At 46.5% G+C, this 13,417-nt stretch overlaps 1 protein-coding gene and 1 long non-coding RNA gene across 2 annotated transcripts in view; one reads left to right on the forward strand and one right to left on the reverse strand.

Moving 5' to 3' along the window:
• The first annotated feature begins 466 nt into the window (after positions 1–466).
• Positions 467–13,417, forward strand: part of LOC116529737 — a 20,870-nt gene continuing 7,919 nt past the window's right edge. Inside the window, exons 1-2 of the long non-coding RNA XR_004259640.1 lie at positions 467–478; positions 942–947. This is a non-coding gene — a long non-coding RNA (uncharacterized LOC116529737). The remainder of the gene's footprint in view (positions 479–941; positions 948–13,417) is intronic.
• SOX4 (SRY-box transcription factor 4) lies at positions 5,777–11,628 on the reverse strand. The gene has a single exon (XM_032247632.1). It carries the CDS (start codon positions 9,866–9,868, stop codon positions 8,456–8,458), a length of 1,413 nt encoding a protein of 470 aa, XP_032103523.1. The 5' UTR covers positions 9,869–11,628; the 3' UTR covers positions 5,777–8,455.

The following is a 13,417-nucleotide window of genomic DNA, read 5'->3' on the forward strand; positions in this document are numbered from 1 at the left end:
TGAGAGGGATTGGCAAACAGGAGAGATGAAAGGCCCACATAGAAAGCATGGGGATGGGACGGGAGAAAGCAGGCGCAGAGGCTGAAGGTCAGGGCTTCCAGAAGAGACTATTTTCACAGGCTTAAGGTGTTGAGCTGAGGAAGTCAGGGTGGGGCTGGTAGCAAAGAAAGTAACAATTAACCACACAGACAACCAGAGCTAACTGATCATTGAACAGAACCCTTCTGCTTCGCTCTTGTAAAAGCAGTTACATGCATCGCACGCATTAGCCAGCCATCGCCCTGCACTGCTGGGCATTCACTGCCTAGAGAGAGCCGATCTACAAAGGATAATAGACAGTGTTTTCACTTGTCTGTTGCCTTTCAACTGCATGTTGTAAGGAAATAGCACATTCATTATGTGTTTAAAAACTATTCCAAAGAATTATGTATTTGGGAAAATATCTAAAGAAGCAAGTAGGTTAAGTAAATGATATTTTGTTTGTTAATGTCCTACCCTTTTAAAAAAACACTCAAATGGAATACCCTCAGAATGTCTTATGTATGATGCAAAACAGCTGTGTGTATCGGTGCACAAATGACTTACAACTTTGTCCTTAAACTAAAAATCTGCAGGGTAAAGGAAGGCCCTACAAGAAACTTCTTGCCATGACATGACTTAGGCCTGGCTTGTTGGGCGGTACTCCATAAACCAACTGTCCTGAATTGAAACTGTCGGAAGAAGGTAAAATGGGCTAAATTTATTATCACCTGTGTCCACAGACATACACACATAGAGATGCATTGTTAGCCAAGGCCCAAACCAAAATGCAGCAGCCTCGTCACACAGCCCCCTGGGAAATACCGTTTAGTGATGTGAGAGTTTTTTTTTCTTTCTTCTTCTTCTTCTTTTTAACATAGAGAAGGAAAACAACACTTGCAGGAAACCATAAAACCCTTAAGTTAACTGTAGCCAACGGTCAGTCAATCTCATTAGGATATAGTGGGTAGACGATAGCCCTCTCTATAAAGGCTGAGGGCGCTCTGAATAATTTCCAATTTTCTCACTTGCAGGAAGCTCTGCCTTTTAAAGAACAAACCAGACATTCCAGGCACTATATTTCTATCATTTCTGCTCTCCTCTGCCTCGGATGCTTCTTCTTCCAAAAATTAGTCCCTGGGTTCATCTTTTAGCACACATTTGTTTAACTGGAATATATATGTATTAACTTGGCTAATTACTTAAACTTACACTATATATATATATATATATATATTTTTTTTTTTTTTTAGATGGATTTTCACTCTTGTCACCCAGGCTGGAGTACAATGGCGCAATCTCAGCTCACTGCAACCTCCGCCTCCCAGGCTCACTGCAACTTCTGCCTCCCAGGTTCGAACGATTCTCCTGCCTTGGCCTCCTGAGAGGCTGAGATTACAGGCATGTGTCACTACACTTGGCTAATTTTTTTGTATTTTTAGTGGAGACAAGAGTTCACCATGTTGGTCAGGCTTGTCTCGAACTCCTGAGCTCAGGTGATCCACCAGCCTCAGCCTCCCAAAATGCTGGGATCAGAGGTGTGAACCACCACCACACCTGGCCTAAACTTACACTTTCAACTAGGAGGGTGGGAGAGCACCCTTGGGAAAATGGACAGGGAGTCAGAGGGCTGAGGGAAGTACAGGGACTGCTCATTTCTGCTACGGGACCAAGCCGTGGGTAAAAACGGAGAAGACATCTACTTAGAGAAATAAGTTCTGGCTGATTCTAGGGCTCAGGAGATAGAGTTCCAATACCCTTTCTGGCACTTCTGACCTTGTGACCTCAGATCAGTCACTGGGCCATTCTCAACTCAATTTTTCCGTGTTAAAACAATGAGGACGTCATAATCCCTTGCCTGCATACTTATTGGGAGAATACACTAAAATACAGTGAGGGTACTGATTGCCCAATTTCAGTGAGCACTGGAAATCTATGGGGGGCTCATTAAGGCCCCATCCCTACAGTCTGACTGTGGCTGGCGATCTGTTTAATCGCTAACCTTAACAAGACTCTCCAGGTAATTCTGATCCTGGGGATTCATGTAGCAGAGTGAGAAGCATTGATTCAGATTCATTTTTCGAATTTAAAGCACTTCTATGTTGCTGCCACTGTGTTAGGCTTTACTTTTTTTTTTTTTTTCTCTTTCTGAGATGGACTCGAGCTCTGTTGCCAGACTGGAGTGCAGTGGCATGATTTTGGCACACTGCAACCTCTGCCTCCCAGGTTCAAACCAGTCTCCTGCCTCAGTCTCCTGGGTAGCTGGGATTATAGGTACACGCCACCACACCCAACTAATTTTTGTATTTTGGTAGAGACAGGGTTTTACCATGTTGGCCAGGATGGTCTCGATCTCCTGATCCGCCTGCCTCAGCCTCCCAAAATATTGGGATTACAGGCGTCAGCCACCGCGTCTGGCCACATTAGCTTTTTAAAACTACCCATGAGGTCAGGATCTAGCACTCCAGGGGCCCGTGTGGTAGGCAGGGACTACGACACATCCCACACGTGCCACTTCACTCTGTTCTCACGACAGCGGTCTACATCAGATAGCTCTTTCTATATAACACTTTAAAACATGGAAAACTACCGAGGCTGAGAAATCTGTCCAAGGTCCTCCATCTTATTGGTCTCAGAGGCAGCATTCTAACCCAGGTTTTCAGGAAATCCAACGCTGGTATTTACCATAGGCAGCATAAAATGCAAATGCACGTTGGAAGCTCTTAGGGCCCCATGGAAACAATGTAAATGTTAAGTCAACAAATAAGAATTTAGCGTTTATGATGTGAAAAGAAGCAGGGAAAGCAAATTGGGGAATACAAGAAGTGTCCGATGCCTAGTTCCTGTCCTTCAAGAATTCCAGTCTTTCAGGAAAGAGCAGTTTGGTTATATTGCAATTTGGAGGAACTGGAAAGGTGGGCTAAAACCCTTTTGTGCTGGGCCTTGAAGAGCAGCATGTAAATTCTGCACTTTATCCTGGGCAAAGAGGATGGCGGAAGATACTTGGCGGAGCCTGAAACACCATGCAGATGCCTGGAGATGCTTTCTTCCCACCCCTCCACTTTAGCTTTGAAATAATGGTGAAAATCGAGTAATGCATATGGAGCGGGGCATGGTGGCTCACGCCTGTAATCTCAGCTTTTTGGGAGGCCGAGGCAGGCAGATCACCTGAGGTCAGGGGTTCGAGTCCAGCCTGCCCAACATGGAGAAACCCTGTCTCTACTAAACATACAAAATTAACAGGGCGTGGTGGCGCATGCCTGTAAATCCCAGCTACTCAGGAGGCTGAGGGCTGCAGAATCGCTTGAAACTGGTAGGAGGAGGTTGCGGTGAGCCGAGATCATGCCATTGCACTCCAGCCTGGGCAACAAGAGCGAAACTCTGTCTCAAAAAAAGAGAAATGCATATGGAGATATCATTGTCCAGAATGAAACAGGGTGGTAGGGGTAAGCCCTAGTGAATATGGGTTAGAGAGGTATTTTGTAGGCCTTAAAGGAGGGGTACCAGGGGAGGCACAAAACAAAAAACCACCAGGAAGAGAAATAAAGCATACCAGCCTTACACTCTGAGAAATCCAAATGGGTCAACAGGTTTTGTATTCTTAAAATTCTTTTTTAAACCATTTGTGTCTTCTCAAATACTTTCTTGGGATCCCTAAACGTGTTTTAGATTTATGATTAAGCATTCTGACCCATAGCATTCCCCAGACCATGTCTTCCAATTTGCGTATACCCTACAAACACAAGAAACCCTGGGTAAATGGTGATGTCCATTTAACCCTTTGCTTTCTTGCTTTCCTCAGAATCCCTTAGCTCCTCCCTTAGCTTCCCTAGTACCCCCAAGAGCAGGGTAAACACAAACCCCAAAAGCCTTTCCAGGTGCTGGGCCCACACTCTCAGCTTACATGCTTTTTACTTTTTTTCTTGGCATTTAAAGGGATTCATCTAGGAACTGACAAAACTTGCTTTTGTCACTGATTCACATTTCTGATGGAGCACTGGGCTAGAAGTTTGATCTTCTTAAAAGAAAATCTGAAACTTACTCTTTTCTATTGAACCAAATTATCTGTAAGAAAAAAATCATGCTAAACTGTTTGGTTTCTCAGGTTTATTATGCCTGTAGCACCTAACACTAAGTATCCCTTAGGAATGAAAGCTGACTTAGAGGAAAGACATTGTATGAAAATGCTTCTTATGTTTACTACCTGCCAGGAAGGACACACACATTTCAGCTTTTATTTTTAAAACAATGCTATCAAAATTCTTAAATGAAATATTTAAAGCATCTGCTTTTACATGGAGAGTCAAGGGAAAAGAAACAGTTCTAGCAGGAGAAACCTGAAATTAAAAAATATTTCAAAAGTATCATTTAAAAAATGCATCATTTCGACTTCATTTAGTCATGGTATTGATATCTTAGACCTGAAAAAAGCTAAACAATCATATCACTGCAATGAAAATTAAACTTAAAAGCACTTTTCTAAAGAAGAGTTCTTTCTTTTACAAAGATCTTGGAAGAAACTTAAGATGCCATGTTGTTGTAGTCATTTTATAAAGTAGAATTCTAACTGCAGAACCTAAATGTAATCAAAACTAAATAAATGAGCACCATACATGAAAAAAAATGTTGAAAACCGGTATCTGTCTTTAAGAGATGAGTTATACTGAAACAAAAGTTGTATTGGTTTTAGGGGGTGGATTATTGCTTTTCAATTCACAACCACAAAACCCCTTCAAAGATCGTTTTCCAGGTGTACCTTCCAGGATGAGGAATACTCCCTTATCTACAAGCAATCCAAATGAATAAGGGACGATTTCCAAACACTCCTGCTTATTAACCCCTCCTCTCCAGTGCTGAAAGACTCAAAACATGTAAAAGACACTTTTTAAATTAACAGACATTTGGAAGTAAAGATGGCTTTTGTTAGTTAATAGCAATGGTTAACTCTCAAAATAAACAGGAAATAGTGGCACTTAGCAAGTTGTCTGTTCCAAACGGAGTAGTAATGGGTCTTAGGAAATCTAAGTACTTTTCTTGCATAGTCTCAGTAATCCTGCCTGATTCTTAGAAAAAACATAAATCTCCAGCAGCCAAAATCAGTGCTGTTTTGAGAGGGGGACTTTCCTCTGAGCCCACAGGGAGCCAGCTTCTCCAGGTCATCCTTATTGCTGCAGTTCTGTCACATTGTTGGGCATGGCAGAAAATGGAGATTTTAGCACCACAGCAACACTTCTGCTTGAGGAAGAAAAAAGGCATACACCTTTTCCATTTGATAACTGGTGAAAGCCTTCTCCTCTATAATCTACTGACAATTTTAACAGCTTATTTGTCCTTAGCTCATGGAAACCAATTCTAGCCATTGCTAGAGGGAAGCATGGGCAAATCGAAGAGAAAGCAGCTCCGGGAGTACTAAGTTCATAAAAAGATCAGCTAGCCAGTTTCATCTGTGAAGAACTCTGTCCACGTTGCCCTCCCCCTCTTTTTCAGATTCCAAGACAAAGGGTGTTTTAAAATATGGTAAACTCAGAAAATTCCTAGAAAGCGTGTGTAGAGTGGACACACATTCATCTGCTGCCATCATTTCAGGGTCAGGAGAAATCTGGCCAAGAGACATTTAATATTCCTCAGTAAGGTGGCATTTGATAAGCCTCCTCTGAGAACTTATTTTTTTCAAAGCTAAGGCAGATTGTGTAGTGTCTAGATACCGTAGGGCCCTTCCAATCTTAGGCACTGAGCACAATAATGACAAAAGTCAAGATTTAGGGTTCAGTTCCAGCTGATTTTATTTCCTTCTCAAAAAAAGTTATTTACAGAAGGTATATATCAACAATCTGACAGGCAGTGAACTTGACATGATTAGCTGGCATGATTTTTTCTTTTTTTTTCCCCCAAACATTGTTTTTGTGGCCTTGAATTTTAAGACAAATATTCTACACGGCATATTGCACAGGATGGATGGCAAAAAAAAGTTGAAAAACAAAAACCCTTAACGGAACTGCCTTAAAAAGGCAGACGTCCTAGTGCCTGTCATGTTATATTAAACATACATACACACAATCTTTTTGCTTATTATAATACAGACTTAAATGTACAAAGATGTTTTCCACTTTTTTCAATCTTTAAACACAACAGCTATAAACCTGAACACATATGCTATCATCATGCCATAAGACTAAAACAATTATATTTAGCGACAAGTAGAAAGGATTAAATAGTCAAATACAAGAATGAAAAACGCAGTACATAGTGTCGCGAACTCAAATCGGCATTTAGATAGATCCAGTGGTTTAAACGGCACGTTTTTGCTTATAAAAAAAGTGCAAAAAAGATGTGGTTTACAAGTTAAAGCTACAGAATCCCTTTTTGCTGAAAATGCACCAGTTTTAAAGCCTCTGGACAGAACAGTATTTCCTCTGAAACTTTTTCTTAAAAGCTTACAGCGTTTGGCTAGTTTTGCTCCCCTTTTTACAAGACGGGGGTCGAAGGGTGGACACTGGTGGCAGGTTAAGGGATACTGTCACTTTAAGAAGCCTGCAGATTGAAGTGTAAACATGGAGAAATTAGGGGCTGATTTTTTAAACTGTGTGAGATATTAACCAGCCGCCCTGTTATAAAATCAGGAAATCCAAACAGCGATTTACACCGATTAACACCCCCTTTATATATTTTTTACAAAAATACACTGAGAAAATAATCAAACGTTTTCATCTCTCTTGTCTTTTTTTGTTTTTTAAAAGTGTCAAAAGTCTACATTTAAATATAAAAAATTAAAAGTTAAAACTCTAGCCCTTCAGTGAAGGAGACGTAAAATGGCGTGGGTAACAACAACTGCCAAAAAACCGAAAAAACAAAAACCAAAAGAAAAAAAGAAAAAAAGGAAAAGGAAGGAAGGAAGAAAGAAAGGCAGTAAAAAGAAAGGAAAGCAAAAAAGGGACAAAAAAAAAATGGTTGGCCAGTATAAATACGTCCACATATAAAATGGCATCTGATTACATTTACAAGGAAAAAGAAATACGAGGATGGAGCATCGGTGAAGGAAAAAAAGTCTTCTCATTTACACCTATAAGGAATAAACACACACACTGAGAAAAAATTTGGTCCTGAATTGTTTTTTTTTTAAAGTCCAGCACAGATTTGAGTTGCGTTTGAATCCTTTAAAGAGTTAAGAATGAAAAAAAGCTGGTGATAATTTCGTTGTAGGAATCAAACATAGCGCCATCTATCTGCTTTTTATATTATCCTACACTATTTTAAAAACTGCTCAACAGTCTTATACAGAAATCTTTAAAAGATAGACAGGATAACATGCTATATTAACCCCACCAGTGAAATAATCCAACACCATCACGATTCCGATTAAGAGAAGAAAAAAACCCTTTTTTTTTCTTTTTTCTTTTTTTTTTTCCGAAACCACTAGCCCTCCACTGACTGCCCCTGTACCACATCAAACAGTCTCCTCTGCTCCACGCCTCCGGGGTCTGGGAAGTCTCACCTCACTGATTCCACGCAGAAAGAAGGCGGAGGCCCAGCAGCCACCGCCGCCTGCTCCCCAACGTGCAAATCCATTTCAGTTTGACCGTGAACCCCCTTCCAGTTCGTGTCCTTCTCCGCGCCCCCGCCCCTGGCCCCCGCTGCTGCGCTTCCAACGGGGTTCTCGGGTCATTTCCTAGCGCCGGTCACTGGCTGGCCTCCTCCCCTCCACATCTCCTCCTCCGGCTGCAGAGGGGGCAGGGGAGAAAGAAAGAGGAAAAAAAAAAAAAAAAAAAAGCCCCAAACGGGAATTCGCCTGCGTGGAGTCAGTCTCTCAGTCCCGGCGCTCCCCCAAAACATCAGCCATCGGCCAAATTCGTCACCCCGGAGCCTTCCATCTTCCTCACGCATTTTTAAAAAGGGGGGGGAGGGGGCGCGCTGGTTTTCCCCCTCCTTTCTTGACCAAGAAACAAAACAAAACCAAACCAAGGTGGTGATGCGGGAAAAGGGGAGATTCCTTCAGTCTCTAGAAAACTAACTCGGCTTCTTGCTGGGGGCGCAGACAAGTCCGGAAGCTCGCTGGAAGGGGAGGGGGTCTCTTCAAGCAAAGGGGAGGAAACTCGAAGTCGCTTTTTTTTTTTTTCCATCAACAACAACATCAATAACAACAATCACAGGTCGCCCCTGTCTAACCTCCGCCTCCCCCGCGTCCCTCCGGCTGGGCAGGGTCGGTCCCCGGCCCGGGAAGGTGGGGGATGGGAGCGCGGGGCCAAAACGCCGCCGCGCTCCTCTCCGACGACGGGGACGCGGCAGAAGCCAGCACTGCTCACTTTTTTTTCTTTTCCTTTTTTTCTCCCTTTTCTCTTTCAACTCTTCGTCTGTCCTTTTCGTTTCTTTTTTCTTCTTTTTTTCTTTTTTTTTCTCCTCTCCGACCCCCCGGCCCTCCTCCTCCCTGCCCGCGCGCCCGTCAGTAGGTGAACACCAGGTTGGAGATGCTGGACTCCAGCCAGTCTCCCGAGATCATCTCGCTCACCTCGGGCGTGCAGTAGTCCGGGAACTCGAAGTGCGAGCCGGAGCCGGGCTCTAAGTTAAAATCCAGGTCCCGGTCCAGCGCCGACGACGAGCTGAAGCTGCCCAGGGACATGCTCTCAAAGTTTGAGCTGGGGTTCAGGTCGAGCAGGTCGTCTTCGAACTCGTCGTCGGAGGACGAGGAGCCCGAGGAGGAGGCCGACGACGAGTGGGACGAGGCCGAGGACGACGCGTGCGAGGGCGCGCTGGACGGGGCGGGCGAGGCGGCGCGCAGGCTGGCATAGCCGCGGTGGTCGGCGGGCGAGCGGCCGGCGGCGGGGGACGAGGCGGCGCTGCTGCGGCCGCTCAGGCTCGGCGCGTCGGGCGAGCAGCCCGCGCCCCCCTCCTCGTACAGGCCCAGGGGGTCGCTGGGGTCGGCGCCCGCGCCTACGCCGCCCACGGGCGATGCCGCCGCCGCGCCCAGACCGCCGAACAGGTAGACGCGCTTCACCTTCTTCTCCGCCAGGTGCTTGCCCGGGGCCGCCAGCGCGGCGGAGGCCGAGGCCGCCGAGGAGGCCGAGGCGCCGGGAGTCCGCGCCTTGTACAGCGCGTGGTGGTCGGCGGCGGCCGCGGCGCCCAGGGGCAGCAGGGCGGCGGCCCCCGCCTGGTCGGCGGCGAAGGCGGCGTTCGCTGCTGCTTTCCCGCCGCCGCCGCCCGCCAGGATGAGCTTGGCGTGCGGTTTGCCGCCCCCGCCGCCCGCGCCGCCCGCCGCCTTGGAGCCGCAGCTCTTCTTCTGCGCGGGCTTGGAGGGGGCGCCGCCGCCGCTCGCACCGCCGCCTCCTCCCCCCGCGTGGCCGCTCCCGCCGCCGCCGCCGCCGCCGCCCCCGCCGCTGCCACCGACCTTGTCTCCCTTGTCCCCCGGCTTGGAGGCGGCGGCGGCCGAGGAGCCGGAGCTGGCGTTGCCGGACTTCACCTTCTTCCTGGGCCGGTACTTGTAGTCGGGGTAGTCAGCCATGTGCTTGAGGCGCAGCCGCTCCGCCTCTCGGATGAAAGGGATCTTGTCGCTGTCTTTGAGCAGCTTCCAGCGTTTGCCCAGCCGCTTGGAGATCTCGGCGTTGTGCATGTCGGGCGACTGCTCCATGATCTTGCGCCGCTCGATCTGCGACCACACCATGAAGGCGTTCATGGGCCGCTTGATGTGGCCGCTCGGGGTCTTGCACCAGCTCGGGTCGTCGGCCTTGCCGCCCGTGGACGCGGTGGAGCCGGGCGTGGGGGAGGAGGCGATGCCCAGCTCCAGGCCGGCGCCCGAGTCCGAGCTCTCCCCGGCCAGCAGCGCTTCCGTGTTCTCGGCATTGTTGGTTTGCTGCACCATGGCCCCGGCTCGGCGGGCGCCCACGCGCGCTCACACCCTCGCGGCGGCCGCGGCGCGATCGCCGGGCCCTCCCGGCTCCCCGGGCCAAGCACACGCCGAGCGGCGGCCGAACCGGCCCCTCAACTCCTCGCAGGGGCGGAGGAGCGCGAGGAGAGAAAAGTCCCCCAAGGATGCGGGGAAGGAGTTCTCCGCCTCTCGCAGAGGAGTTATAGTTCCCAGGCTGGAGAGTCTCTCACCGCGCTGCAGTTTGCCGTCTCTCGGCTGAGTCTGGAGACCGTGCCAAAGTAGAGAGGAGTTTCTCGAATGCTGGTTGCCGAAGCTTCCAATGCAAGTTTCTCGCGGCCTCCCAGGCAAGTCGTGTGTTGTGTGTGTGTGTGTGTGTGTGCGCGCGTGTGTGTTTTTCCCCCTGAAGCAGCTGATTCCAGTTCGCGAGCGCTCTCGGTAGCTCAGGAAAGCGACATAGTCTCTCTACCACTTAGTCCCTCTCCTACCATGCAAAGCAAAAAAGACTCTGGCTCCAGGACTCTCTGTGGGCGGAATCGGCGCTAAGGAGTTTGTGCAATTATTTTGTTGCAAGGTAGGAAGCCAAAAAGCCTGCATGCAACAGACTGGCATGAATAAATGTATGTTTCCCCCTCCCTTCTGCAAGAAGGGAGCTGGTAATGGCAAGAGTTCCTCCAGTGCAGACTCTTAAAGAGCTTGCAAGAACTAGAGACCCGAGAGCGAGACAGGCCTCTTCCTCTCACACACGGTTTCTCTTGCTGCAGCTTAGAGCAGACCCCAATTCCGCCTCGCGCCTCTTTATCCTTTCACAGTCTCGGCTGCAGCCAATCAGCCGCTGTAACCAACGCTTCCTCATGCCAAGCCCCTCCCCCGGGCTTCCCATTGGCTTGGAACCCGATGCAATAATAATCTCCGCGTGCAATGAGAAGCTCCAAATCTGACCTCATTCCAATTTACAGAGCAAACTTTTTAAAAGGGCTAGAAGTACAGCTGAGATTTCTGCTGCCTCTTTTTTCCTTTTGCTGTGTGTGTGTGTGTGTGTGCGTGCGCGCGCGGGCGCGCGCGCGTGTGTGTGTTTAGTGTGTGAAAGGGATGTTAATGCATGAAATTATTAAGGGGAGAGACGGAAATGTATTCTAACCATTATGTTAGATAACAAGGGGCTTGGAAGGGGGCGGGGTAAGGGTGAAATACTGTAAATGGAAGCTTTCTGCTTAAAAGCCAAGTGATTATTTTTATTAGTTCTTTTCAGCATTAGAATAAAGAATCAGCCTCTCTGCAAAATCTGTTCCCCGGCTCTTTCTTAAAGCCAAAGCTGTAAAGGGGACGAGAAAGCCACAACAATAAATCAATGGATATTGAAAACCATTAAGAAAGTGGCACCTAGACACCTGTCATCACAATTATTTTAACAACTCTAGGTACAGCACAGATGTTGATGTATTGTGTAAATCCCTTCAGAACCGTTTTTGTGTTGTTTGTTGAAGGCAGGGAAGAGGACTCTGCAATAATTGCTTACCCTCTTAACCGAACAAGGGTCAACTATGGTTATTTAATGATTTTAACTCCCTGTAAATCCTGGATAGCCCAAACAGAGGAGCCTTCCCTTGAAACACATTAGGCAGTGCTCCATAATTACCTCAGTGGGCAAATTTCCAGGGTTGTGTATAGGATGATAATGGCATGTGTAAAGGATGGAAATTGGTTTTACTTTCTAAATATTTATTTTCCATGTCTTCAAAATTAAAGATTGCTTCACTGTCTATTCCTCTCCTCCTCCCAAAGCCATCTTCCTCCTTTCTGTCTTATATGTTTCCTCCTATGTATTTATTACTTGAATCTAAGGGAACGGAAAAACCAAGGCAAAGGGAAACCGTGGTAGAAGGAGGTGATAATTGGTAGCAGAAGAAAGTGGGGTCTTGGGATTCATAGTAGACCTGGCTGCTAATCCCTCTTACTGGTTCTGTAACTATGGGGATGCGGCCAAGTCTCAGTTTTCCTCATCTGTTGTATGGGAGCACTAGGAGCTACTATATAGAGGCTTGTTGTAAGGGTTCAATGAATTTGTGACTATGAAGCACCTGATGTATTGTAAGCCCTCAATGAATACTAGTATCTTTTTTTGTAATTCAGATGCCAGACACACACCTAGTAAAAGCTGCATGTTGTTCAAGAGACTAGAACAGTAAGGCTACTGACGTAAAAATAAAAACGTAATCACAGATCGGAGTGGCTCACACCTGTAATCCCAACACTTTGGGAGGCTAAGGTGAGCGGATCACTTGAGGTCAGGAGTTCGAGACCAACCTGGTCAACATGGTGAAACCCCATCTCTACTGAAAATACAAAAATAAAAAATTAGCTGGGCATGGATGCACGTGCCTGTAATTCCAGCTACTCCAGAGGCTGAGGCAGGAGAATCGCTGGAACCCTGGAGATTGCATGATCCACTGCACCCCAGTGTGGGTGATAGAGATTTTAAAAAAAGGTAATCACAGATCACTGATGTGAATCATACAAGGACAATAGTGGTAACCCTGCAGTACCATTGATTTTAAAAGAAAGGAACTTCATGAAGAATACTATGAAGAAGGCCAGGCGCGGTGGCTCATGCCTGTGATCCCAGCACTTTGGGAGGCCGAGGTAGGCGGATCATGAGGTCAGGAGTTTGAGACCATCCTGGCCAACATGGCGAAACCCCATCTCTGCTAAAAATACAAGAATTAGCCGAGTGTGGTGGCGCGCACCTGTAATCCGAGCTACTCGGGAGGCCGAGGCAGGGGAATTGCTTGAACCCGGGAGGCAGAAGTTACAGTGAGCCAAGTTCCCAGCACTGTACTCTAGCCTGGGTGACACAGTGAGACTGTCTGAGAAAAAAAAATAAATACTATGAAGAATGTGGCAAAGAAAGGATGCCTAGGTATTCAAAATACGCGTTAATTTGGCCACAGAAATTACTTGTTTTCCAACGTCCGAAAATTAGAATTATAGTAAAAATCAGCTTTCCTTAACACTATAGTAGGAAACTAATATTCTTCAGGTCAACCGTACGTGGTTAGGTAAGGCCAATCCAAAATAATTAAGTCAGCTTTTGATTCAGATTAAACTAGTGCTGGGTAGTAAATTTCTATTTATCTTGTCACACTTTTAAAGTATGCAGGCTGGCAGTGGGCCCAGGTTGTCAGAATTAGAATTTTCCCGGAGAGAACACCCTAAGTAGCCATCTGACTGGATCTGGTAGAATCAACCACAAGCAAAATTGTTTTTGTGAGTAAAAGCAAATAATTTTTGACCATTAGGTTCTCCGAATTATATTTTTTTTAAAAGAAGGAGAAACAAATCTTAAGAAAAAAGAAAAACCCAAACCAAAAAAACAGAGGCACCTTTTCTGCATAACAATATTGCTGTGTTACATACTCCATTTTCTCTGGTGTGTGTAGAAGCACATCCCTAAATGTTACCAATCTGACAAAAAATTATTTTAAGAGGGCTATATCTATAAAATCAATATTTTCACTAGGATAAAAAGTATATTTTGGGATTTGT

Source organism: Sapajus apella, unplaced genomic scaffold (genome assembly GCF_009761245.1).
Source record: "Sapajus apella isolate SASKATOON/1434 unplaced genomic scaffold, GSC_monkey_1.0 scaffold63, whole genome shotgun sequence".
NCBI lineage: Eukaryota > Metazoa > Chordata > Mammalia > Primates > Cebidae > Sapajus > Sapajus apella.

What these genes read in the sequence shown, in the direction of transcription:
- SOX4 (XM_032247632.1), bottom strand. Translation starts at nt 9,868, where the DNA reads ATGGTGCAGCAAACCAACAATGCCGAGAACACGGAAGCGCTGCTGGCC.